The 24,043-nt window shown below is 30.4% G+C and overlaps 1 protein-coding gene across 2 annotated transcripts in view; it reads right to left on the bottom strand.

Moving 5' to 3' along the window:
• Positions 1–1,891: 1,891 nt before the first annotated feature.
• Positions 1,892–24,043, bottom strand: part of LOC117180108 (probable ATP-dependent RNA helicase CG8611) — a 130,180-nt gene continuing 108,028 nt past the window's right edge. The window contains exons 9-10 of one of the 2 annotated variants that reach the window (XM_033372435.1): positions 3,497–3,648; positions 1,892–2,160 (exon numbers count right to left, since the gene is read on the bottom strand). In XM_033372435.1, the coding sequence (XP_033228326.1) occupies positions 3,513–3,648 (136 nt within the window). In that variant the 3' untranslated portion in view covers positions 1,892–2,160; positions 3,497–3,512. Of the gene's footprint in view, positions 3,649–24,043 lie in introns of both variants that reach the window. The other variant, XM_033372434.1, reaches the window with a different exon arrangement.

Here is a 24,043-nt window from a genome sequence, read left to right as displayed (position 1 = left end):
GCGGTCATTTGCGTTGTTAAAGAGGGCTGGAAAAGGGGAGTTTACACTTGAAAGGGTTTTTTGGGACGGTAAGAGTTGGATAAGAGGATTTTAATTTGATGGATGATTTTTAGGATTGGCAAGGCTGGAAAACGGAATTATACACATTAGGGTAATTTTTGGAACTGGGAAGGGCTGGAAAAGGGGAATAGGATTTTATACTCAGGGATATTTTTTTTTAAGTTGTTGAGAGCTGAAAAAGGAAAGTTTAAATTTAGGGGTCATTTGCGGAGTTAAAGAGAGCTGGAAAAGGGGAGTTTACACTTGAAGGTGTTTTTTGGGACAGTAAGAGTTGGATAAGAGGATTTTAATTTGATGGGTAATTTTTAGGATTGGTAAGGCTGGAAAACGGAATTATACACTTTAGGGTAATTTTTGGATCTGGGAAGAGCTGGAAAAGGGGAATAGGATTTTATACTCAGGGATATTTTTTTAAAACTGTTATGAGCTGGAAAAGGAGAGTTTAAGCTTAGGGGTCATTTGCGGAGTTAAAGAGGGCTGGAAAAGGGGAGTTTATACTTGAGGGGGTTTTTTGGGACAGTAAGAGTTGGATAAGAGGATTTTAATTTGATGGGTAATTTTTAGGATTGGTAAGGCTGGAAAACGGAATTATACACTTTAGGGTAATTTTTGGATCTGGGAAGGGCTGGAAAAGGAGAATAGGATTTTATACTTAGGGGTATTTTTTAAAAGTTTTTGAAAGCTGCAAAAGGAGAGTTTAAACTTAGGGGTCATTTGCGGAGTTAAAGAGGGCTGGAAAAGGGGAGTTTACACTTGAGGGTGTTTCTTGTGACAGTAAGAGCTGGATAAGAGGATTTTACTTTGATGGGTAATGTTTAGGACTGGTAAGGCTGGAAAAGGGAATTATACACTTTAGGGTAATTTTTGGAGCTGGGAAGGGCTGGAAAAGGAGAATAGGACTTTATACTTAGGGATATTTTTTAAAAACTGTTACGAGCTGGAAAAGGAGAGTTTAAGCTTAGGGGTCATTTGTAGAGATAAAGAGGGCTAGAAAAGGGGAGTTTACTCTTAGGGGGTTTTTTAAGTTGGTAAAAGTTGTACAAGAGGATTTTACTTTGAGACGTAATTTGCAGGACTATTAAGGCTGGAAAATGGTATTTTACACTTGCGGGTAATTTTTCGAGATGGGGAAGTCTGGAAAAGGGGATTTTATACTTTAGGGTAATTTTTGGAGCTGCGAAGGGCTGGAAAAAGGGATTCAACATATTAGGGTAATTTTTGGAGCTGGGGAGGCCTAAACAAGCGAATCTTAAACTTAGGGTTGATTTGTGTATTTGAAGAGGACCTGAAAAGGGGAGTTTAAACAAAGAGATGATTGAGATTGGGAGCTGGAGAGGGCTGGAAAATGGGATTTTACACACAGTGGCAATTTTCGGATCTGGGAGATCTGGAAAAGGGAATTTTAAATTAAGCGATAATTTTTTAGAGTTAGGAGGGTTGGACAAGTGAATTTTAAACTTGAGGGTGATTTTTGGGGCTGAAGAGACTGGAAAAGAGGGTTTACACTAAAGGGGGATTTTTCGGGATCGGAAATGCTGGAAAAGGAAAAGTTACATTTAGGGGCAGTTTCCTGGCTACGCAGAGCTGGAAAAGAGTATTTTACATTAAATCGCAAAATCTTTTGCATGGAAAAGCTTGAACTTTACATATTGCAGGATTAAACTTCTTAAAATTTATGAGTTAAAATTAAACTGTTTTATAATAAATTGAAAATCCTTATACCTTTTTAAGGGGTTTATTTATTTCTTGACAGTGAAGATCTTAATGGATACAGAAAAAAAATATATTAGATAATTTTAAAATCTTAAATATTTTTTATTATACTAATGAATTTTGTAACTATCTATAAATAGATTTTTATTTTTACTTCTTCAATAAAAATATAACCGCACGATCAGCATATACAAAATTATGTACATGAATAATAGTCATGCTTCATAAATCGATCCAACTAAGCATAACAGCACACACAACAATTACAATTACAAAGTATAATATAAAAAACCTGTATTTTTAAAAATTATTAACGACGAAAATTCAAAAATATAGAAGTAACAATATCCCGGTTCTTGAAGATTTTATTGAATCCGGGTCCGCGCCCTTAAAAATACAAAAAATTCAGCATTGGAACAGGAAAATCAAAAATTTAAGGAGTCTGGGTCCGGAAACTTTAGAATATAAGATGTTGGCATATGGGCCAACGTTCTCAAAAATTTAAAGAGTCCGGGTCCGGAAAATTATGAATTTAAAAAGTCCAGCTTCAGGCCCAGACTCTCAAGAATTAAACGAGTTTGGGTCCGGAAATTTAAGAATATAATATGTTCGGATTTGGTCCAAGACTCTCAAGAATTTAAAGAGTCCGGGTCCAGAAGCTTGATAATTTTAAAGGTCTAGGTTCTAGCCCAGGCTCTCAAGAATTTGAAGAGTCTGGGTCCAGAAACTTACGAATTTAAAAAGCCCAGGTTCAGGCTCAGGTTCTCAAAAATTTAACGAGTTCGGGCCCGGAAACTTAAGAATATAAGATGTTGGGATTAGGGTCGAGGCTCTCAAGAATTTAGAGTCCGGGTTCGGAAACTGAATAATTTAAACAGCCCACGTTCATGCCCAGGCTCTTAAGAATGCAACGAGCTCGGGTCTGGAAATTTAAGAATATAAGATATTGGGATTTGGGCCCAGGCTCTCAAGAATTTAAAGAGTCCGGGTCCGGCAAATTATGAATTGGAAAAGTCCAGCTTCAGGCCCAGGCTATCAAGAATTAAACAAGTTCGGGTCCGGAAACTTAAAAGTATAAAAAGTCCAGGTTCAGGCCCAGACTCTCAAGAATTTAACGAGTGTCTCGAAACTTAGGAATTTAAAAAGTCCAGGGTCGAACACAGATCCTCAAGAATTTAACAAATCCGTTCGAAAACTTATAATATAAAAGGTTGGGATTTGGGTCCAGGCTCTCATGAATTTAACGAGTTCTGATCCGAAAAAGTTGAGAATTTAAAAGGTGGATGTTCAGGCCCAGACTTTCAAAAAGTTAGAAAATCCAGGTCCAAACCCGGATTCTTTTTTAATTTTTACAGTGCCGTATCTGAACCAAGACTCTTTATATTCTTGATGGTCACAGTCGGCACCTGGACCCTTTATATTCTTGAATTCTCGGGTCAGGACTAGCGCCCTTTAAATTATTTTAGGGCCCAGTGCAATCTTGGATCATTTACAATCCTGAGTGTCCAGATAAAAAAAATGAGAACCTCTTTCGTTCTTAAGGGTCCGGGTTCAGGTCCGAACCCTTAAAAGGAACCTTTGAACTGTGATCCAACCTAAAAGGTTCCGATCCCTCGCAACATTTGATTATGACTAATTTCAATTACATTTGAAACTTTAATTTGTAATTTGCAATTGAAGTATTTAACGAAGATTATAAATCTCAAGTGAAATAAAATCGTACCTATAATTATTACGATTTAGCCTTTCCGTGGTATCTTCATGTAGGCCAATCCACTATCGAATTCGGAGGTATTGAGCATTCTGACTTTTTTGAGTGAGCCAGATCTCTGCCGATTTCCAGGATCTTGTTTCTTTGGAGGCGCCCTCGCAGGCCTGAAAGCACAAAGAGGGAGCTTAATCGTCGCATTAAGGTAACCCGCAATTTTCGGTAATTTAGTGTAAGGGACATGTGGCCGGGACCGGTGAGTACAGCGTGGTGATGGAAAAGTGACAAAAAACGATTCGCTTTAAAGCAAGGTTACACCGAAGATCACGCGAGGCAACCAACTGGCGTACCGAATCCCGTCTTGCCACCCAGTTTTTGCCTTTCTAACTTTTTTTTTCCTTGCTTCGTTCTCGGTATTTCCATCCTCAAAAAATCTATTTGTCAAATAGTTCTAAATTCTAAGGATCCAATTCTAATCACCACTTTTACTCGAATCAAATCTGAAAACGATTCGATATTTCCTAGTACAAAAAAATTAATAGTTGAACTGAATCAAAATGAAATAAATTAGACTAAAAGAACAAAATTTTTTTTTCTAAGGTGGCATCCTAATCTTGTCAACAAACAAAAAATTCTGGATCTTAAAGTACTGAAAATATAATTACCCAAATAGAAAATTTAAACAAAAAAATGAAACTACAGAAATGATTTATTAACTAAATTTAAATATTCCGAAAGAAAAAGTCAGCAAAACAAGACAAATTCAGAAATGTAAAATAAAAAATTGTAGAATCCAAAATTTAAAATTTCCAAAAATATTAATTTACCGAAATTTTAAATTTCCAAAAATATTAATTTACCGAAAGTTTAAATTTCCCAAAATTTTAATGTACCGAAATTTTAAATTCAAGACAAGAAATTATGCAAACGCAGATGTTATTCTAAAAGATACAAAATATTAAAAATGATTTATCTATTTTTTCGGGAATTTTAAATAGATGTAATTTACTAAATTCAAGAATTTTATGGTTACAATTTTTAACAACGAAGAAAATTCTTGGTCGTTTTCCGTTTTTTCCCGGTTTGTAAATATTTTCTCGGTCACTCAAATTAAAAAATTGGACCTCATAAAACTGATAAATTTTGTAATTTAAAGTTATTAATAATGAAATCTAAATCAAATCAATGCATGTGAATTTTGGAATTTTTAAGTTTATAAATCAAAGCTTCAAAAGCTTGTAATTCAGAACCTCTTCCAATACTGCAAAGATTGAAAACCAAAATTCCAATACCGATAATCATAAAAAATAAAAAATTATTTCACTGAAATTAATGATGACGTTAAAAAGAAAAGATTTTTTTCTTTCAATTAATGAAAACTTTTAAAAATAAAACATTCCCCCTCCCCCTAAAATAGAAGAAAATTTCTTGTTTCCAACACAGGAAAAATAGAAAACCAAAATTTTCTTACTTTTAGCTAAATAAAAATAATAAAAAAATAATTTCATTCTTGCAATTCAGAATAAAATTGAGAATAAAATACTCTTCTCATAAAATAAAAAAAAGTGTTAAAAATAAAAAATTCCCCTCCTTAAATTCAGAAATATATTGCAAAATGGCATCACTTGTAATTTAATAAAAATAATAAATCCAAAAAAGAAGCTATTCCAATTAATTCAAAATTGAGAACCAAATGTTGCTTTTTTCCCCACAGGAAAAAAATCTACAAATTAAATTTCACTTGTATAAAAAGCTGTAAAAAATTCCCCTCTTTTGATTCAGCAAAAATTGACAATCGAAGTTTCCACCCTTCTAAGTCAATAAAAAGTTTAAAAATTACCCTCTTCCAATAGGGAAAAAATGGTAAAAAAAACATTGAAAATAAAAATTCTTTTCCTTTCCAAGCCAATAATAATGTTAAAAAAAGACAATTTCAAGTTTCTAACCCAGGAAAAATTAAAAAACAAAAATTTCTCCCTTCTAACTAAATGAAAATGATAAAAAATAATTTCCTTCTTGCACTTTAAAATAACATTATTAATAGAAATTTCTTCTCCTGGAATCAATAAAAATGTATAAAATAAAAAAAATGGGCCTCTTCCAATTCGGAGAAAACTGAAAACCTCATTTTCCTCTCTTCCAACAAAAAAAAATGTTGAAAATGAACTTCCAACTGAATAAAACTGATAAATAAAAAAAGTGGGGCTCTTCTAATTCACACAACACATTGAAAACCAAATTCTCTTTAATTCGAATTCAATAAAAATGTTAAAAAGTACAATTTGACCTCTTCCACTTCAGAAAAACATTCAAAATAAGAAACTTTTCAACCGAAAAATTAATAAAAATGTTAAAAATAAAAAATGTCCCTCGTTGGACGTCAAAGAAGAAATGAAATTTTTGTTTATTCCGAACTTAATTTCTTATATTAAAAAAAAAATCGTGTGTGACCCAATTATTAAAAATGTCAAAGCTGCTTCCTCGCATGCTACTTTTCCGCTTAAACTCCCTTTTGCGTGGGCGTGGGGCCTTTCAAGAGGGCAACAAGAGGGGGAGATCGAGTGGCTTTTAATGGGTGAAAGGCGGGCATTAACGGTCCAATGAATCGAAAGACCTCTCATACGTGTAAATCTCATCCTTTGTGTGCACCAATGCGTCAATACATCTGCGTTCAGGCGCTTCAAAGTTAAAACTTGAATTTTTCAAAACAGTACTCCCTCCTATTTTTTCCTTTTATTGACAAAAAGTAACTGGAATTTTCATAATAAAAAAACAGTTTTAATAGAGCCAGGAACTTTCTTAAAGTTTCGAAATTTTTTAAAGTTGTTCTATAGTTAAAAAATTTTATAAAAATGATTTTCGTGTACTATTTTAGGTAATAAATAAGAATAGAAAATACAAAATGATGAAAATTTATGATTTTCGTTCATAATATGATCCAATAATTAAAATACATATAATGATTAAAAACATATTTTTATATATAAATTTATGAAATCTAAAATGTAATAATTGTTATTAAAAAAAATAATTTCCCAGTTTTTCCCGGTACATAAATATTGTTTACGGTCAGTAAAATTTAAAAAATCGAACTCTATTCTAAACAATTTTCTATTGAAAGTAATAAACAATAAACAACAAATTAAAACATTCAAATATTAAGTTCCAAAAACATAGATCCTGGTTAACCTTTTCAATACTCTAAATTACAGAATCAAGCAATGAACTTTAAAAAATTTCAAAATTATCTTATTTTAAGTAATTTTAAGCTAGACAAATTAAAAAATTGAAAATAATTTTTTTCTTTAATCAATATTTCTTAAATTAAAAGTTAAATCATTTTAATTTTGAATGGTTTATGCATCCGTAAAAAGCTTTAAAATGTTATTTCAAAACCTTGAGAAATCTAAAAGTGGTTTTAAATTTTTATAAAATTTTTAAATAATTTTTCAAATTTTGTCGAAACTTTTAAATATATATAAAAATGAATTACATTTTTCCTACAATTTATAGAAAATCTTGCAAATTGAAAAAAATCCTTAAAATTAGTATTTGATTTAAAAACATATTTAAAAGTTCTTAAAAAAATATTAACACGCTTCGTTTAATATGCTTTAGATTATTTCAAGTTTTGAGTAAATTTTGAATCTTTTCAAAACTTGTAATTATCTCTGAAAATTACTCAAATATTTTTAAAAAGATTTTCGAAATTTTGGAGATTCAAAGCTTTCTATGTAAAACAATTCAATTTCAAAATGTGTACTTTTAAATATTTGGTTTTAACTTAGTCGTCTTAAATGAAAAGTGAAAATTTCGCTAAATATTAAATATACTCATTCTTTTTCTAAAATACAAAATTTCAAATTAAATACGTTAAAAATTGAATAATTTAGAATAAAAAAATATTTCAAATCTAATAAAAGCCTTTAATTACGGTTAAAAAAATAATAAAAATTATATACTAATAAATTTATTGTAAAAAAATAATACAAAGGAAGACCTAAAATTTGAATTAGAAATATTTTATTGATGAGTCATTAAAATTTTTATTTAAAAATAAAATGATCGCAATAAATAATATTATATTGATTTTAATTCTTATTAAGATTTTTGAATTAATTAGAATGGATTTGTGAAATTAATTATTCGTCAGGTTTTATACTTAAAGTACCGATCTATTTTAAAATAAGGTATTTATTTATATTAACAGTTAATAAAATTAAACTGTTTTTATTTTAAATTTTCAAATGCAAAAGTTTTTAATTTCTTATTGTTTAAAACTTCGAGACTGCACTTTAATTACACAGGACCACAAAATTATTTTGGGAGTCAACTGGAATTCTAATAGGTATACTTTATGTTTTTGGGGTCGCTGAACACGAATCCATTCGTACAAGCCCCAAATTAACAATCCTCACAGCAACAAACTAACAAGCACCGAACCCACAAACCCCAAACCAACAAGCCCCAAACCCACAAGCTCCATATCAACAAACCCACAAATCCCAAACCGACAAGCTCCAAGCCCACAAACTCCATATCCACAAACGTACAAATCCACAAACTCCAAAACCCAAATCCACAAACCTCAAACCCACCAACCAAAAATCGACAAACCCAAATACCTTACATATTATAATACCAATTGAGAAATCGGTATAATTTGGGGTTGGTGGTTTTGGGGTTTGTTAGTTTGTGGGTTTGGTGTTCGTGTGTCTGGGATTGTTGGCTTGGGGTTTGTACGCTTATGGATATGGAGTTTGTGGGTTTAAGGTTTGTAGGTTTGTGAATATGGAGCTTGTGTATTTGGAGTTTGTGGGTTTTGGAGCTTGTGGATTTGAGGTTTGTGGCTTTGAGGTTTGTACGCTTATGGATATGGAGTTTGTGGGCTTGGGGTTTGGGGTCTTTACGTTTGTGAATATAGAGCTTGTGGGTTTGGCGTTTGTGGCTTTGGAGCTTGTCGATTTGAGGTTTGTGGCTTTGCGGTTTGTACGTTTGTGGTTATTGAGCTTGTGGGTTTGCGTTTTGTGAATTTGGGGTTTGCAAGTTTGTGGATATGGAGCTTGCGGTTTTAGGGTTTGTGGATATGGAGCTTGTGGATTTGGAGTTTGTGGGTTTGGGATTAGTGGGTTCGAGGTTTGTATATACGTGTATAGGTGTATAGGTGTATAGGTTCGTGGATATGGAGCTTGTGTATTTGGAGTTTGTGGCTTTGGAGCTTGTGGGTTTGGGTTTTGTGAATTTAGGATTTGTAAGTTTGTGGATATGGAGCTTGTGGTTTTAGGGTTTGTGGGTTTGTAGATTTGTGGATATGGAGCTTGTGGATTTGGAGTCTGTGGGTTTGGGATTAGTGGGTTTGAGGTTTGTGTATACGTGTATAGGTTTGTGGATATAGAGCTTGTGGGTTTGTAGATTTGTGGATATGGAGCTTGTGTATTTGGAGTTTATGAATATGGAGCTTGTGAGTTTTGTGGGTTTGTAGGTTTGTGGATATGGAGCTTGTGTATTTGGAGTTTATGAATATGGAGCTTGTGGGTTTTGTGGGTTTGTGGATATGGAGCTTGTGTATTTGGAGTTTATGAATATGGAGCTTGTGGGTTTGGGTTTTGTGAATTTAGGGTTTGTAAGTTTGTGGATATGGAGCTTGTGGTTTTAGGGTTTGTGGGTTTGTGGATATGGAGCTTGTGGATTTGGAGCTTGTGCGTTTGGGGGTAGTGGGTTTGAGGTATGTGTATACGTGTATAGGTGTATAGTTTTGTGGATGTGGAGCTTGTGGGTTTGGGTTTTGTGAATTTGGGGTTTGTACGTTTGTGGATATGGAGCTTGTGGGTTTGGGGTTTGTAGGTTTGTGGATATGGAGCTTGTGGGATTGGATTTCGTTAGTTTGGGATTTTTTGTTTGGGGTTTATGGGCTTGTTAATTTGGGGTTTGTATGTTTGGGGACGAAATTTATGCAGAAATTCCAGGTTTTTAACCATTTTTTAAATTTTACTGCAAATCCTGACGTGCTGACTCCATTCTGCAAATGAATTCGTGTTCAGCGACCCAAAAAACATAAAGTATCCCTATTAGAATCCCAGTAGACTTCCGAAACCATTTTGTGGTCCTGTGTTATTTGAAAAACTGTTGAAATCGAAATCGAAATAAAAAATATTATAAAATCCACATTCAAATTGATTTAATTTTTGAAAATCACTAAACCAAACCAGGTTCAGGTAAAACATTGCAATTTGAAAAATGTTAATTTAGCCAATTTAAAAAAAAGGCATTTTTTCTTCAATATAAAAGCCTTTCTGTATTCAGCTGAATTTGTTTTGTAAAACTGCAGTAAATTTCTTTCACTAAGACCCCAAAATTGTAAGGGCACCTTTTTGGAAAATTAAACTTTTAATTTTTAGGGGCCACCCTACAGCACGTGTGTGCGTTTTGTGGGGAGTGATTTTATTTTTTTATTTTCTTCCACATTTTACTCTCATGCTATTTTGGCAGGTGGCGAAGTTACAGGTGCAGGAATATTGATCCCCTTTGGATTTTGGCTCTGGCTTATCATTTATCTTCGCCATTCAGAGTATCATAAACGTGTTTTTTTTTCCTTGGCTAAAGGGGTGAACAATATCTTTGCCATCTCCCATAAAACATTTTCAAAAGTTAAATAAATAAGGTTCATGTTTGCTTTCCGCTTTTCTTCTATTTAAAAAAAATGTCGCTTTATTTAATTTGAATTTTAAAATATTGCGGTCTAATCAAGAAGCAAAGAAAGATTTACGTTTAAAAATGAAAATATAAAAAATGTCGGCGCGAGTAGGGCTTAGTCAGCAAAAAAAACTGGGGTTTCTTTTAGAACTAATTTTCAGTTCCAAAGAAGCGCCAAAAAAAGGAACCTCTATTGCTGAAAAGGAAAACAAAAAAGTTTGAAAACAAAAAAAATTTTTAAACAAAAAATTTAATGTTTTAATTTGGGTCAGTTTTTCTTGCATAGTTCTGAATTTCACAAATCTAACGTTATTGTTTACTGAAAGAATGTTCCAAAGTACATATTTTCAAAAGTTTTCTACTTTTTATAGCTAAAAATTTAATAAAAAAATTCAAATTAAAAATCAAACTGCTTTCGAGAAAAATTGTCTCCTTTTTTTTAATTCAACTTTATTTTGCTAAAATTTTATCGGTTGAAGTGTTTTTTTTTTTGGTTGAAAATTGAACTATTTTATTCAAAAATTTTTTTTGTTCTATTTTTTCTTAAAAACTGATCTTTTTTATTTGAAAAATTACATGCTTTGTTGAAAATTCTTCCTTTTTGGTTGCATTCACCGGCTTTTGAATAAGAAGATTTTTTTATTGAAATATCAACTGTTAAATTTTACGTTGTTTGTTGAAGGTTCATCTATTTTGTGCAAAATAAACTATTTTAGCCAATAATTTTTTTTCATTGAACAATTGATCAGGTGCCAATTTAACTTGTCGATTTTTGGCTAAAAATTTTCTTCTTTTAGTTTAAAAATCAACTATTTAGATGAAAATTCATGCATTTTATTGAAAATTCGTCTCTTTTAGCTGAAAATTAATCTTGATGCTCAACAACTTTTATTTTTAGTCAGAAAATCATTTTTCGGTGTAAAATTTAACTAATTTTTTAAATTTCGTTTTTCATCACTTGAAAATTGATTCTTTCAGTTAAAAATTACACTATGTGTTTGAAAATTAACATTATTTGTTAGAAAATTATTCTTGTTTGCAAATTCACTTATTTTGGTTCAAAATTAATTTCATTGGTTAAAATTTAAAATACTTCTAAACAAAATTAATTACTTGCTTAAAAACATATTTTTTAAATTAAAAATTAATTTTTCAGTTAAAAATTCGACTATCTGGTAGAAAATTAATCTTCTCGCTTGAAAAATTTTTTTTTGTTTAAAAATTCATTATTTTTTGTTGAAAATTCAAGTATTTTGTTCAAACATCTTTTTTGGTACATAATCATTTTTTTCGTGAAAATAGAACTATTTCATTTTTAATTAAATTTTTTTTTACTTGTAAAATTCATTTCATTCGATTTCTTTCGAAATGAGTTATTTTTTGGATCTAGAAAAGTGCATTTTTCAAAAGAATTATTATTATGAATTAGAACTGACTTAAAAAAAAAAATAAAGTAGAAATTTCGTTTGAAAAAACGAATTTTTCAAAATAAAAAATTCATTAGTCGAATATATAATAAATAAAAATTCGATGTGAAATGCCTAAGAATTCAAAGTGAGTTTGAAAGACTTCAACATGAATTAAACAAAACAAAAAAATTTTTTAATCAATTAATTGAATGAATTTAGAAGATTTCAAGTGAATTAAAAAATATTAAAAGAATTCCACAAAATTCAAAAGAATTATAGAGATTCAGGATAAATTATTAATAATTTAGGGTAAATTCTAAATTAATTTAAATAAACTGGAAACATGATTTAACTAAATATTTTGACAGTTTTTAAAATCTCTTGAAATCATAGAAATGCTCGGAAATCTGATAAAATCCCTTGAAATTTTTTGAAATTCTCATAAAATTCCTTGGAATGTTTTGAAACTCCCCAAAAGTATTTCACATCCTTTACGATTTTTTTGAAACGCTTGAATTTTTTCAAACAAAACATGGCACTATTTAAAAAAATTTTAATTCCTTGGAAATTCTTTGAAATTTTTTTAATCTCTTAAAAATTCCTTTGAATCTTTTAAAATACCTGTTAATTGTTACAAAACTTTGAACTCCCTTGAAACTTTTAAAAGCTTTTAAAATTCCTTGAAAGTTTTAAAAATACGTTAAAATCTTTTATATCCTTTGAAATACCCTCAAATTATTGAAACATATTAAAAACTCCTTGGTATCTTCTAAAATTGTCTAAAATATTTCAAAAGAATTTAGGAAAATCAAGAAATAAATATAAATCGGTATTAAATTTTAGTTAAACTATGGGTTAATTTATTCAAAGAAAAATGAATATTGATGACTATTAATGACTATTAATGATCTTTTCATTTCGAAAAGTGATTATAATTACTATTCTAAGCGAGCGACTAAAAGTGATTTGGGAATAAAAGTGACTAAAAGTGACCCCCAATTTTTAGAAAGTCCTGCCAATTTAAAAAATGGCTTAAAATTTGAATTTATAAATAACAATAGGAACACTTATTATTTGTAGAAGAAATTAGAGTAATTTTGAGAGAAATTTAGGAGCTTCAAAAAAATTCCAATTTATAATATTTTTAAGAATTGTAAAAGGCTTCAAAAGAATTAAACATTTTCAAGATTGTTTCTTTTTAATTTGCAGAATTTCCCAAAAATTTTAGGAACAATTCAGTTAATTTTAAATTATATTTAGAAGTTCTAAAAAAATGCTAACAGAATTCTTTTAAATTACTTGAAATTATTTCAAGTTTTTAATTAATTTTAAATCTTTTCAAAACTTCTAAATATCTCTTAAAATTACTCCAATTGTTTCTGCAAATAATAAGTGTTCAATTGTTATTTATTCGTCAAAATTGAACAATTTCACTTCAAAATCACACATTTTTTTAAATAGAATAATTAAAATTGTAACGCTCAATTTTAAAAGCTCTTCGAAATTCTAGAGATCCAGAGCTTTCTAATAAAGCCTAAATGAACTGTGAAATATTGCTAAATATTAAATACTTATACTTTTTCTAATTTACAAAATTTCAAATTGAATGGGTTAAAAATTGAATAACATAGACTCAAAAAATATTTTAAATTCAATCAAAGACTTTAATTAGGACTATATTATTATGGAGTTATTTTTAAGTTAAAAATAGTTATGAAGTTTAAACCAAACATTTACATTTTTTAATCCCTGCCAAAAATGAATAAAAATAATATATTAATTAATGTATTTATTACAATTAAATATAAAAAATAATATAAAGGAAGTTCTGAAACTTTAAATTAAAAATATTTTATTGATGAATCCTTAAAATTGTTATTTAAAAATAAAATTATTAGAATAAATGACATTATATTCATTTCAATTCTTATTAGGACTTTTGAATTAAAACAGTTACAATCTGAAAGTTCTCGAATTTTCAACGGATTTAGAATCATTTGGTCAAATCAATTATTGTTTATTTTTTTATACTTAAAGTACAGATCTATTTAAAAAATAATTTATTTATTTATATTTGCAGTTGATAAAATAAAACTGTCTTTATCCGAAAATTTTCAAGTTCAATCGCTTTTAATTTTGAATTTTTTAAATCTTCAAGACTGCACTGTAGATATAGTATTAGCTGTGACAGTTATATTTGAATGGTAAAAATAAATTATCTTTCGTTTGGAACTCAAAACTAATAATTTTTATTTCAAACGAAACAGAAATCGCGCACTGAACAAAATTTTTGGTTGGAGCAAGCTTTAGTAAAGCAAAATTGTCTTTCGCTTGGAACCCAAAACTAAAAATTTCCATTTTAAACTAAAGAAAAGTTGCGCACTGAAAAAAAATAGTAGTAGTAGGTTCTAATAATTTATTGGTTGTCCCAACAAAAATTTTTCTTTGCGCAACTCTTTCGCGCCAGAAAGGCCATTAACTTTCATCGTTTCAATTTTTTCCTTCTCTTTGTGGAGCTTATCGCGTTATTTCTACTTTCCACTCCTCTGAAAATGGAGTGGAAATCGCACGCGACACCCTTGACCTCGTGGCCTGTACTGGCTTGCCCTCAAGTCCTGCATGTTGAGCATCAGCCATTGAGCCATTGAGCCAGCATAATGAAAAAGGTGGACTGCGCATGCTCTGTTATATGTCAGCTAAAGCCAGGCCAGGCCAGGTTTCGGGCTCGTGCTAGCTTCCGTAAATGGTCGCGCTACCAGGCCGGAAGTGGCGGTCGCATCAGTCTGTTTAATAGCCGTATTGTATAATTATGAACAATAGCGAGGACCAACGAGCAGGAGGGGCATGTCGGGATATGGGGAAGGTAGACGGTGCGGTGTTTCGCGAATGTCATGTGAAATGTACAATTGTAGACCGGGAACCGAGAAACATAGAGATGGGTGGAGGTGGAGAATGGAGTTGGCAGAGTTGGAGGAGGTCGAGGTGGGGGAAATGAGCAGACGAGAACCGTATGGCTCATGGCCGACGACTATGCACTGCTATGCATCGTGGACACGTCCCATGTGACGAATATGAATTACATCGGATGACAGTTTTGACGTTGGGCCCATAACCTGTGTCCGTTAATTCTATCCAGTGGTGTAACACGAAAATTGATTCTTTTCTAACGACCGTCCTCGGGAAGAAAATTATTTCACGCAGATTAAAATTCTTCTACACCCAAGAGGATTTTCAGTTAAAAAAAAAGGGACGGCAAAACTTTTATGTAAGACTACAGAATTTTCTGTAATATTTACTGAACTTTTATGTCAAATTACGAACTTTAAACTGTAAACTCTAACAGGGTTCGGATCGACTAGAAGGGTTTTAAAAAAGTCGCACTAGTCGCATAAAGTTACAAAGAAAATTGCATGGAATTTGGAAAATCGTTCACAAAAAGTCATTTCAAATTTTAAAAGATAATGAAAAAACCGTACCAGATGGAGAATAACTGAAATAATAACTTTATTTGTATAAGAATGGAGAGTACATGATTTGCATTGAATTGAACGCATTCATTGTACAATCAAAATTGATTTTAAAGTTGCTTAAGTACTTATGTTTAACAATTTTTGTTCAACAATAGTCGTTCAGCTTGAAGGATTCTGAATCTGGGTTTAAATTTTAAACTTCACTGAAAATTCATTTTAAAATTTTTATAAAAATTGTGGGATAAATTCTTTTAAATAAAATTATTATCAATACGATATTGAATTCAATATGAAATGCTTTAAGCTCCTAAAATTTCAAATCGAAATACATTGCATTTTCAAACCAAAGAAAAATTTTAAACAAAAGAGTCGAGTTTTCGATTTGAAAAAACCAAAGGCTAGAAAAAAGTTGACTTTTAAATCCGAAATATTATTTTTCAATCAAATAGTATAATTAAAAAGATTATAATTTGAAACCAAACAATTGCGTTAACAACCACATAGTTACGAGCTTACGAGCTTTGAACCAGAAACGACGATTTTTAAACAAGAAACTTTACTTTTCAAACTGAAAAGAGGAATTTTCAACAAAAGATATAATTTCAACGAATATAAATTAATCTTTAACAAAAAGATAAATATAAAAAAAAAATTGATTACCCGATGGTTTTCACTTTCAACCAAAGGAGAAGACTTTTCAACAAAGAAGTTAAATTTGTAACCAAATAATTGAGTTTTCAAGCCAATAGCTAAATTAAAAAAATTAAAAAGCCAATTTTAAAGCAAAAAAAAAATGCATTTTAACGAAAAAGGTGACTTTTTTATCATAAAAGGTACATTTTTAAACAAAAAGATGAACATTAAATTAAACTGAGGAATATTTTCTCAAAAAATCTCAATTTAACTAAAAAAATGAATTTACAATTTAAAAAAAAGACTTGCACAATAAAATATAGATTTTCAACCAAGCTTTCAAATTTTCAAATAACAGTGATAAAGCCCTAACAAAAACCAGTTGCGTTTTCCGCTAAAAAGAAGATTTTTTTAGAAAACTGCTGCATTATCAGTCCTACAAGTTCAGTTTTCAACAATTAAATCATTTTAAAGCAAGGAAGATAAATTTTCAATAAAAAGATACATTTTTAAACAAATAGTGGAATTTTTCAAGCGAAAAATACGATTTTTTTTTAATACATTTAAATTTTCCACCCAAAAAGTTTATTTTCAACCGGTATTGATATTTCCCAAAAAATGTGTTTTCTACCATAAAAGATAAATTTTCAACCTGCAAGGATGAATTTTCTATTTAAAAGACAAATTTTCAAGAAAATAGTTAAATTTCCAATAAAAAGACGACTTTTTAACAAAATAAATGAATTTTCAAAAAAAAAATTGATTTTCTACTCGAAATTTGAGCCAAGAAAAATGAACTTACAAGCAAAGTTTTTTATATTTTCTTATTAAATTCTATTACTTCAGTTAACATCCGAGTCAAAACGCGAGAAAGGGGGTAAATTTTACTTGAAAATGGGGAAAAAAGAGAAATTCTTTAAAAATGGAGGAAGAGGAGACTAGGGGAAACAGTTTGAAGATTGTAATTAAATTTGAAATTATTCGATTTTAAACGCTTTTATCTCAAAGATGTCAAAATTAGAAAAAAATTGAAAAAGTCCAGCAATCTTTTTTCTTTTATAAAGTCCCAAAAATTTTAAATTTTTCAAAAAAAGTAAAAAAGACACAAGTGAATGATGATTGATCGTTTAAATAATTGCAAACTTTCTTCCAAAACATATGAATCTAAAAATTGAGAGGAAAAAAATTTAAAAAAAAATAAATAAAAATTGGTAAAATAATTGCTGAATACCGTTAAAAAAAATATTTCTCACAATATTCGTTAATAGTGCCCTTAATTGAAGAAAATAACAACTTTTCACGATTTACAAGGAAAAAAATTGTTCCAAGAACTTAAAATAGTTAATAAAGTTATCAAATATGTTAATAATTGCTTTATTCATATTCATTGTATCAGTAGAAACTTATTAAAAATGCTGGAAAAATAAAAAGGTGGGATTTTCCTATAAATCCAAATGTTTTAAAATTCAATGAAAAAAAAAAGTATAGAAGACTTTTTTTAATGTAAAAATTTTTTTTTATCATAATTTTTATTTTTTTTCCATATGAAAGAGGAAATGGTGGGAGGGGAAGAAAGGAATTAAGGGCTAATAAGAAGAGGGGAAGTATTAGTCATTGATGAGAGGGTAAGTAGGGAAAGTGAAAGGAAATAAAGGGAGGGGAAGTAAGATCAGAGGAAAGAGGGGAAATAAAGGGAGGAAAGTGAGGCAAAATAAGGTAAAACAGTGGAAGTGAGAGAAAGCAAGGGAAGTAAAGAGAGGGCAAGTAAATGAAAATGAGGGAAAGAAAGAATGGAGAAATTATGGTAAAGAAAATGGCAGGAAATTAGAGGAGAGGAAGTGAGGGGTAGGTAAGGGAGAGGAAGTAAGATCAGAGGAATGAGTGAAAATAATGGGAAAAAGTGAGGAAACACTCGTTGAAATCAGTGGAAGCAAGAGAAAGCAAGGAAAGGGAAGAGGGGGGAAGTAAATAGGAATGAGATAACGGAAAGAAAGGAGACATTAAGGTAAAGGAAATGGCAGGAAATCAGAGAAGAGAAAGTAAGGGGAAGGTAAGGTAGAGGAAATTATTGGAGAAAATTAGAAGTGAAAATAAGTGGGGAGGAGAGGTAGGGAAGTATGGGAAAATAAGGGAAGGGGGACTGGAGGAAGCGAGGGGTAATAAAGGGAGATTGATAAGGAAAAGTAATCAGAAAGTTGGAAGGGAACGTAAAGTAAGACGAAAAAGAGAAAAAGAAAATGCGAAAAGAGGGACTGTGGAGTAAGATGATTTAAAGAAAGAGAAAAAAAAGTGGGCAAAAGTAGAGGGAAAGTTAGTGTGTAAAAAAATGATTAGTAAATTAAGGAAGAGTGAATAAGGGGATTGGGACAAGGGAAAGTGAAGGGTAATGAGTAAGTGCAGAAGCAAGAAAATTAAAGGGAAAGTAGAGAGGAAATTTTTACGTGAGGGGAAATGATTAGAAATGAGATTAAGTAGAGAAGGGCAAGTAGAGCAAGACGAGTTTGAGTCGGGCATGTAGGGGAAGTGAAATAAATAAGAGAAGGGAAAGTAGCGGTAGGGAGGGAAGGAGATATAAGAGAAGGAGAAGTATGGGAAAATTATGGGAGGGTAATTAAGGAAAGTAAGAGAAAATGATAAGAGTAATGAGGATGAAGGGTTAGGAAATGAGAGGATAGGTACTCAGGGGAAGTGAGGTGATGATGGAAAGGAAAGTAGAGGAAGTAAAATAAAAGGAAAGAGTGGAGGTAAGTGTAAATGAAACATAATTTTCCCCTTTTAAGGGTTTTTGTGCAATTCTGTCACAGAAGTACTATTCTTTTCCATAAATTCTATATTATAAATTCAAACGGCGGGTAATTCTTTTCGCACGAAACGTTTCCTAGTCTGGAATATAATTTACATCATGGCTCAGTTACAGAACCAATGATTTGCAATTACGAGACCGCGCATTTTTATTTTTAAATTTTTCATGCGGTTTATCGCAAAGACGTTTAGCATACACAATCTTTAATACACATAGAGCTCAGGTTACATTTATAATGTGGTTTTATGTAACTTAAATATAGAGTAACAATTACCGATTCGAGTCAGAAACGATATTATCTATGATTACTGGAATGATATTTGCCGTACCGTTTACCTAGGTATTGTACCTTGTACCCGAGAAATATTGAAACAAATCGTGAATCGTGATTAAAGAGTAGACGTTTTATGCGAAAAACCATTCCCGTGAGAGTAGAAAACAAACGCCTATTCCATACGTCTCAGAAAGATAATTATTAAAAATTATTGCCAACTGTCTGCGAGAGAAAATCTATTCCACTAACAAATCAGACTTGAATTAAGCGATTGTTTCTCTGTCTAGGGTTTTAATTTAATTAAGATAAGCGGTATCTCCCGATTACTAATGTCTCTTTAGAGTCCCACTATTTTCTCATTTCACTTTGATTTATTATTTTACTTTTCAAACAGGTACTTTAACGTTTTTATTTCGTGTATAAATGATTCAAATTCCTATTTATTTATCGCATGTTTAACTGTTTTCCTGCTTTTTCTCATTTTTCTACTCTGATGCGAACTAACGTTAATAGAACCCAACAAAAAATCAAAATATTTTTGTTTGAGAGTTCATTCTTCTTGGTTGAAAAGTCTATTATTGAATTTTTCCTTAAAAACTCTTTTTTTTCATATAAAAATTCAATTATTTGGTTCAAAATTGATTTATTTTGTTGAAGATTAAACAATTTTTTAAAGTTATACTTCATGGTTGAAGATCCAAATGTTTTGTTGAAAAGTGATTTTTTTGGCTTGATAATACAACAGTTTGATTGAAATTTTGTTTTTTCTTGAGAAAATATTTTTTAAATTGCAAATTAAACTATTTTGTTCAACATTTATCTTTTTGGTTCGATAATATATCTCTTTCAATAAACATTTTTTTAGTTCAAAATGCAACTGCCTGGTTAATAATTGCTGGGAAGATTTTTCTTGGTTGAGGTAAGGTAAACTGGAATTGGTTGAGATAAGGTAAACTGGAAACGAGTGTTTTTTGGAGAAAAAAAAAATGGAAATTGTTTCAAATACAATTGTTAGGAAGATTTATGGTATTGTCCTAATTATTATATCAGAAGTCGATTTTTTCTGAATTACGGTATGTCCAACTCAAAACGGGTGTATATAAAAAAAAATGAAAATTCCGATTTGGAGAAAATTCAGATTTTAGATGGAAAAAGGGTTTTTAGACTGGAAAGGGTCTAGATATAATCAAGAGGTGGATTTAGCGGACTTGGGTGGTTTAAAAAAAAAAAAAAAAAAAAAAAAAAAAAAAAAAAAAAAAAAAAAAAAAAAAAAAAAAAAAAAAAAAAAAAATTGTAGATGCAAATGGGTCCAAATACAATTGTTTGGAGGATTTTGCTGAGTTGGAGTATTGTCAACTCTAAACGGATGTATTAAAAAACTGGAAATAGGTTCAAATATAGTTAAAAGGTCGATTTTTCTGAATTAGGGTATGACCGTTATAAACAAGTGATTCTTTAAATACCGGATCTATAAGTAGTTTTTAAATATGGTTAAGTATAATTTAGGGATATATTCCACTGTGTTAGGGTATGGCCAACTATAATCGAAAGGCTTAAAAAAGGCAAATTGTATGATCAACGACAAACAGGCAGTTTTCTTCAAATACTGGAAATGGGGTCAAATATAAATAGAAGGTCAATTTTTCCGAGCTAGTGTATGGTCAACTATAAAAAAGCGTTGTTTTTTTAAATACTGTAAATGGGTTCAAATATAAATAAAAGGTCAATTTTTCTGAATTAGGGTATGGCCGTTATAAACAAGTGATTTTCTAAATACTGGATCTATAAGTGGTTGTTTTTAATTGGAAGTGTGGTTAAGTATAATTTAGGGATAGATTTTACCGTGTTAGGGTATGACCAACTATAATCGAAATGTTTAAAAAAAAAAAAAAAGAAAATTGTATGATCAAAGATAAAGGGGTAGTTTTCTGCAAATGCTGGAAATGGGGTCCAATATAAATGGAAGGTCGATTTTTCCGAGTTAGTGTATTGCCAACTATAAAAGAGTCTTTTTTTAAATACTGAAAATGGGTTCCAATATAATTAAGAGGTAGATTTTGCGGAGTTGGAAAAGGGCCAATTATAAAAGGGTGATTTTAAGAAAAATGAAAAAAACACTGGAAATGGGTTTAAATATAATTAAAAGGTAGATTTAGCGGAGTTGAAAAAGGGCCAACTATAAAAGGGTGATTTAAAGAAAAATGAAAAAAAAACACTGGAAATGGGTTTCAATATAATTAAGAGGTAGATTTAGCGGACTTGGGGCATAGCCAAATATAAACTGGTGGGTTTTCAAAACTATACAAAAAAACAAAAAATGTCAATGTAAATGGGCCCAAATAAAATTGCTTGGAAGATTTTGCTGAGTTAGAGTATGGTCAACTCTAAAAAGGTGTATTAAAAAAACTGAAAATAGGTTCAAATATAGTTAAAAGGTTGATTTTTCTGAATTAGGGTATGACCGTTATAAACAAGTGATTCTTTAAATACCGGATCTATAAGTAGTTTTTAAATATGGTTAAGTATAATTTAGAGATATATTCTACCGTGTTAGGGTATGGCCAACTATGATCGAAATGTTAAAAAAAAAGAAAATTGTATGATCAACGATAAACGGGTAGTTTTCTGCAAATACTGGAAATGGGGTTCAATATAAATGGAAGGTCGATTTTTCCGAGTTAGTGTATTGCCAACTATAAAAGAGTCTTTTTTTAAATACTGAAAATGGGTTCAAATATAATTAAGAGGTAGATTTTGCGGAGTTGGAAAAGGGCCAATTATAAAAGGGTGATTTTAAGAAAAATGAAAAAAACACTGGAAATGGGTTTAAATATATTTAAAAGGTAGATTTAGCGGACTTGAGACAGAGTCAAATATAAACGGGTGATTTACAAAAAAAAAATGGAGCAAACACTGGAAATGGGTTAAAATATAATTACGAGGCAGATTTTGCGGATTTGGAAAAGGGCCAACTATAAAAGGGTGATTTAAAGAAAAATGAAAAAAAAACACTGGAAATGGGTTTCAATATAATCAAGAGGTAGATTTAGCGGACTTGGGGCAGAGCCAAATATAAACGGTTGGTTTTTCAAAACTATACAAAAAAACGAAAAATGTCAATGTAAATGGGCCCAAATAAAATTTCTTGGAAGATTTTGCTGAGTTAGAGTATGGTCAACTCTAAAAAGGTGTATTAAAAAAACTGAAAATAGGTTCAAACATAGTTAAAAGGTTGATTTTTCTGAATTAGGGTACGACCGTTATAAACAAGTGATTCTTTGAATACCGGATCTATAAGTAGTTTTTAAATATGGTTAAGTATAATTTAGAGATATATTCTACCGTGTTAGGGTATGGTCAACTATAATCGAAATGTTAAAAAAAAAAGAAAATTGTATGATCAACGATAAACAGGTAGTTTTCTGCAAATACTGGAAATGGGGTCCAATATAAATGGAAGGTCGATTTTTGCGAGTCAGTGTATTGCCAACTATAAAAAAGTCTTTTTTAAATACTGAAAATGGGTTGAAATATAATTAAGAGGTAGATTTTGCGGAGTTGAATTATAAAAGGGTGATTTTAAGAAAAATGAAAAAAACACTGGAAATGGGTTTAAATATAATTAAAAGGTAGATTTAGCGGACTTGGGACAGAGTCAAATATAAACGGGTGATTTAAAGAAAAATGGAGCAAGCACTGGAAATGGGTTCAAATATAATTAAGAGGCAGATTTTGCGGATTTGGAAAAGGGCCAACTATAAAAGGGTGAATTAGAGAAAAATGAAAAAAAAACTGGAAATGGGTTCAAATATAGTTAAAAGGTCGATTTTTCTGAATCAGGGTATAGCCGTAAAAAACAAGTGATTTTCTAAATACTGGATCTATAAGTGGTTGTTTTTTTTTAACTGGAAATATGGTTAAATATAATTTAAAGATAGATTTTACCGTGTTAGGGTATGGCTAACTATAATCGTAAGGTTTTAAAAAAAAGAAAAATTATATAATCAACGATAAACGGTTAGTTTTATCGAAATACTGGAAATGGGGTCAAATATATATAGAAGGTCGATTTTTTCGAGTTAATGTATGGCCAACTATAAAAGTGTTTTTTTTTTTAATACTGAAAATGGGTTCAAATATAAGTAGGAGGTAGATTTTGCGGAGTTGGAAAAGGGCCAATTATATACAGGAGATTTAAAAAAAGAATGGAAATAGGTTCAAATTCTATTATTTGGAAGACTTTGCTGAGTTGGGGTATGGAAATAGGGTCAAATATAATTGAAAGGTCCATCTTTCTGAATTAGGGTATTGCCGTTATAACCTAGTTATTAAAAAAAATGGAAATACAAGCGCTTGTTTTTTTTTAACTGGAAATATGGTTAAATATAATTTAGAGATAGAGTTTAAACGGACAGTTTTCTTCAAATGCTGGAAATGGAGTCAAATATAAGCGAAAGGTCGATTTTTCCGAGTTAATGTATGGCTAAATATAAAAAAGTGTTTTTCTTTTTTCAAATGCCAGAAATAGTTTCAAATATAATTAAGAGGTCGATTTTGTGAAGTTGCGGTATTGTACACTATATAAACGGGTGGCTTCAAAGAAACTCAAGTTAGGTTATGGACAACTATAAACTGGTATTTAGAAAATAACTAGAAATGGCCAAGTCAACTATAAAAGGATGGTTTCCTTTATATACTGGAAATGGGGCCAAATATAAATGAGAGATAAATTTTTTCGAGTTAGGGTATGTCCAAATGTAAACAAGTGTTTATTTAATACTGGAAATGGGTTTAAATATAATTGATCTGTAGATTTTTCCGAGTTATCGCATGGCTAACTGCAAACGGGTGTTTAAAAATTTATATATTTGGGTTCTATATAATTAAAAGGTATATTTTAAATCAAGCCTTGGAAATACTGTAAATGGTATGGTCAACCATGAACGGATGGTTTCGTTTGAATACTAGAAATGGGAATTAAAAAACTGGAAAACACGTAGGCATATATCATATATCGTACTGGAAATGGGGTCAAATATAAATGAGACTTAATGAAAACAGGGCTATAAAAAACTAAATAAAAAAAACTAGAAAATAAACTGCTGCTTTAAAAAAAATGTAAATGGTATATTCAACCATAAAAGGATGGTTTTCTTAAAGTACTGGAAATGGGGACAAATATAAATAATCGTTTGATTTTTTAAGTTAGGTTATGGCCTACTATAAACTGGCGTTAGATAAAAACTGGAAAAACGTATAGTCAACTATAAACGGATGGTT

Source organism: Belonocnema kinseyi, chromosome 9, assembly GCF_010883055.1.
Source record: "Belonocnema kinseyi isolate 2016_QV_RU_SX_M_011 chromosome 9, B_treatae_v1, whole genome shotgun sequence".
Lineage (NCBI taxonomy): Eukaryota > Metazoa > Arthropoda > Insecta > Hymenoptera > Cynipidae > Belonocnema > Belonocnema kinseyi.
Note: the sequence above shows the minus strand (reverse complement) of the source record. Positions and strands in the feature narration are given on the sequence as shown.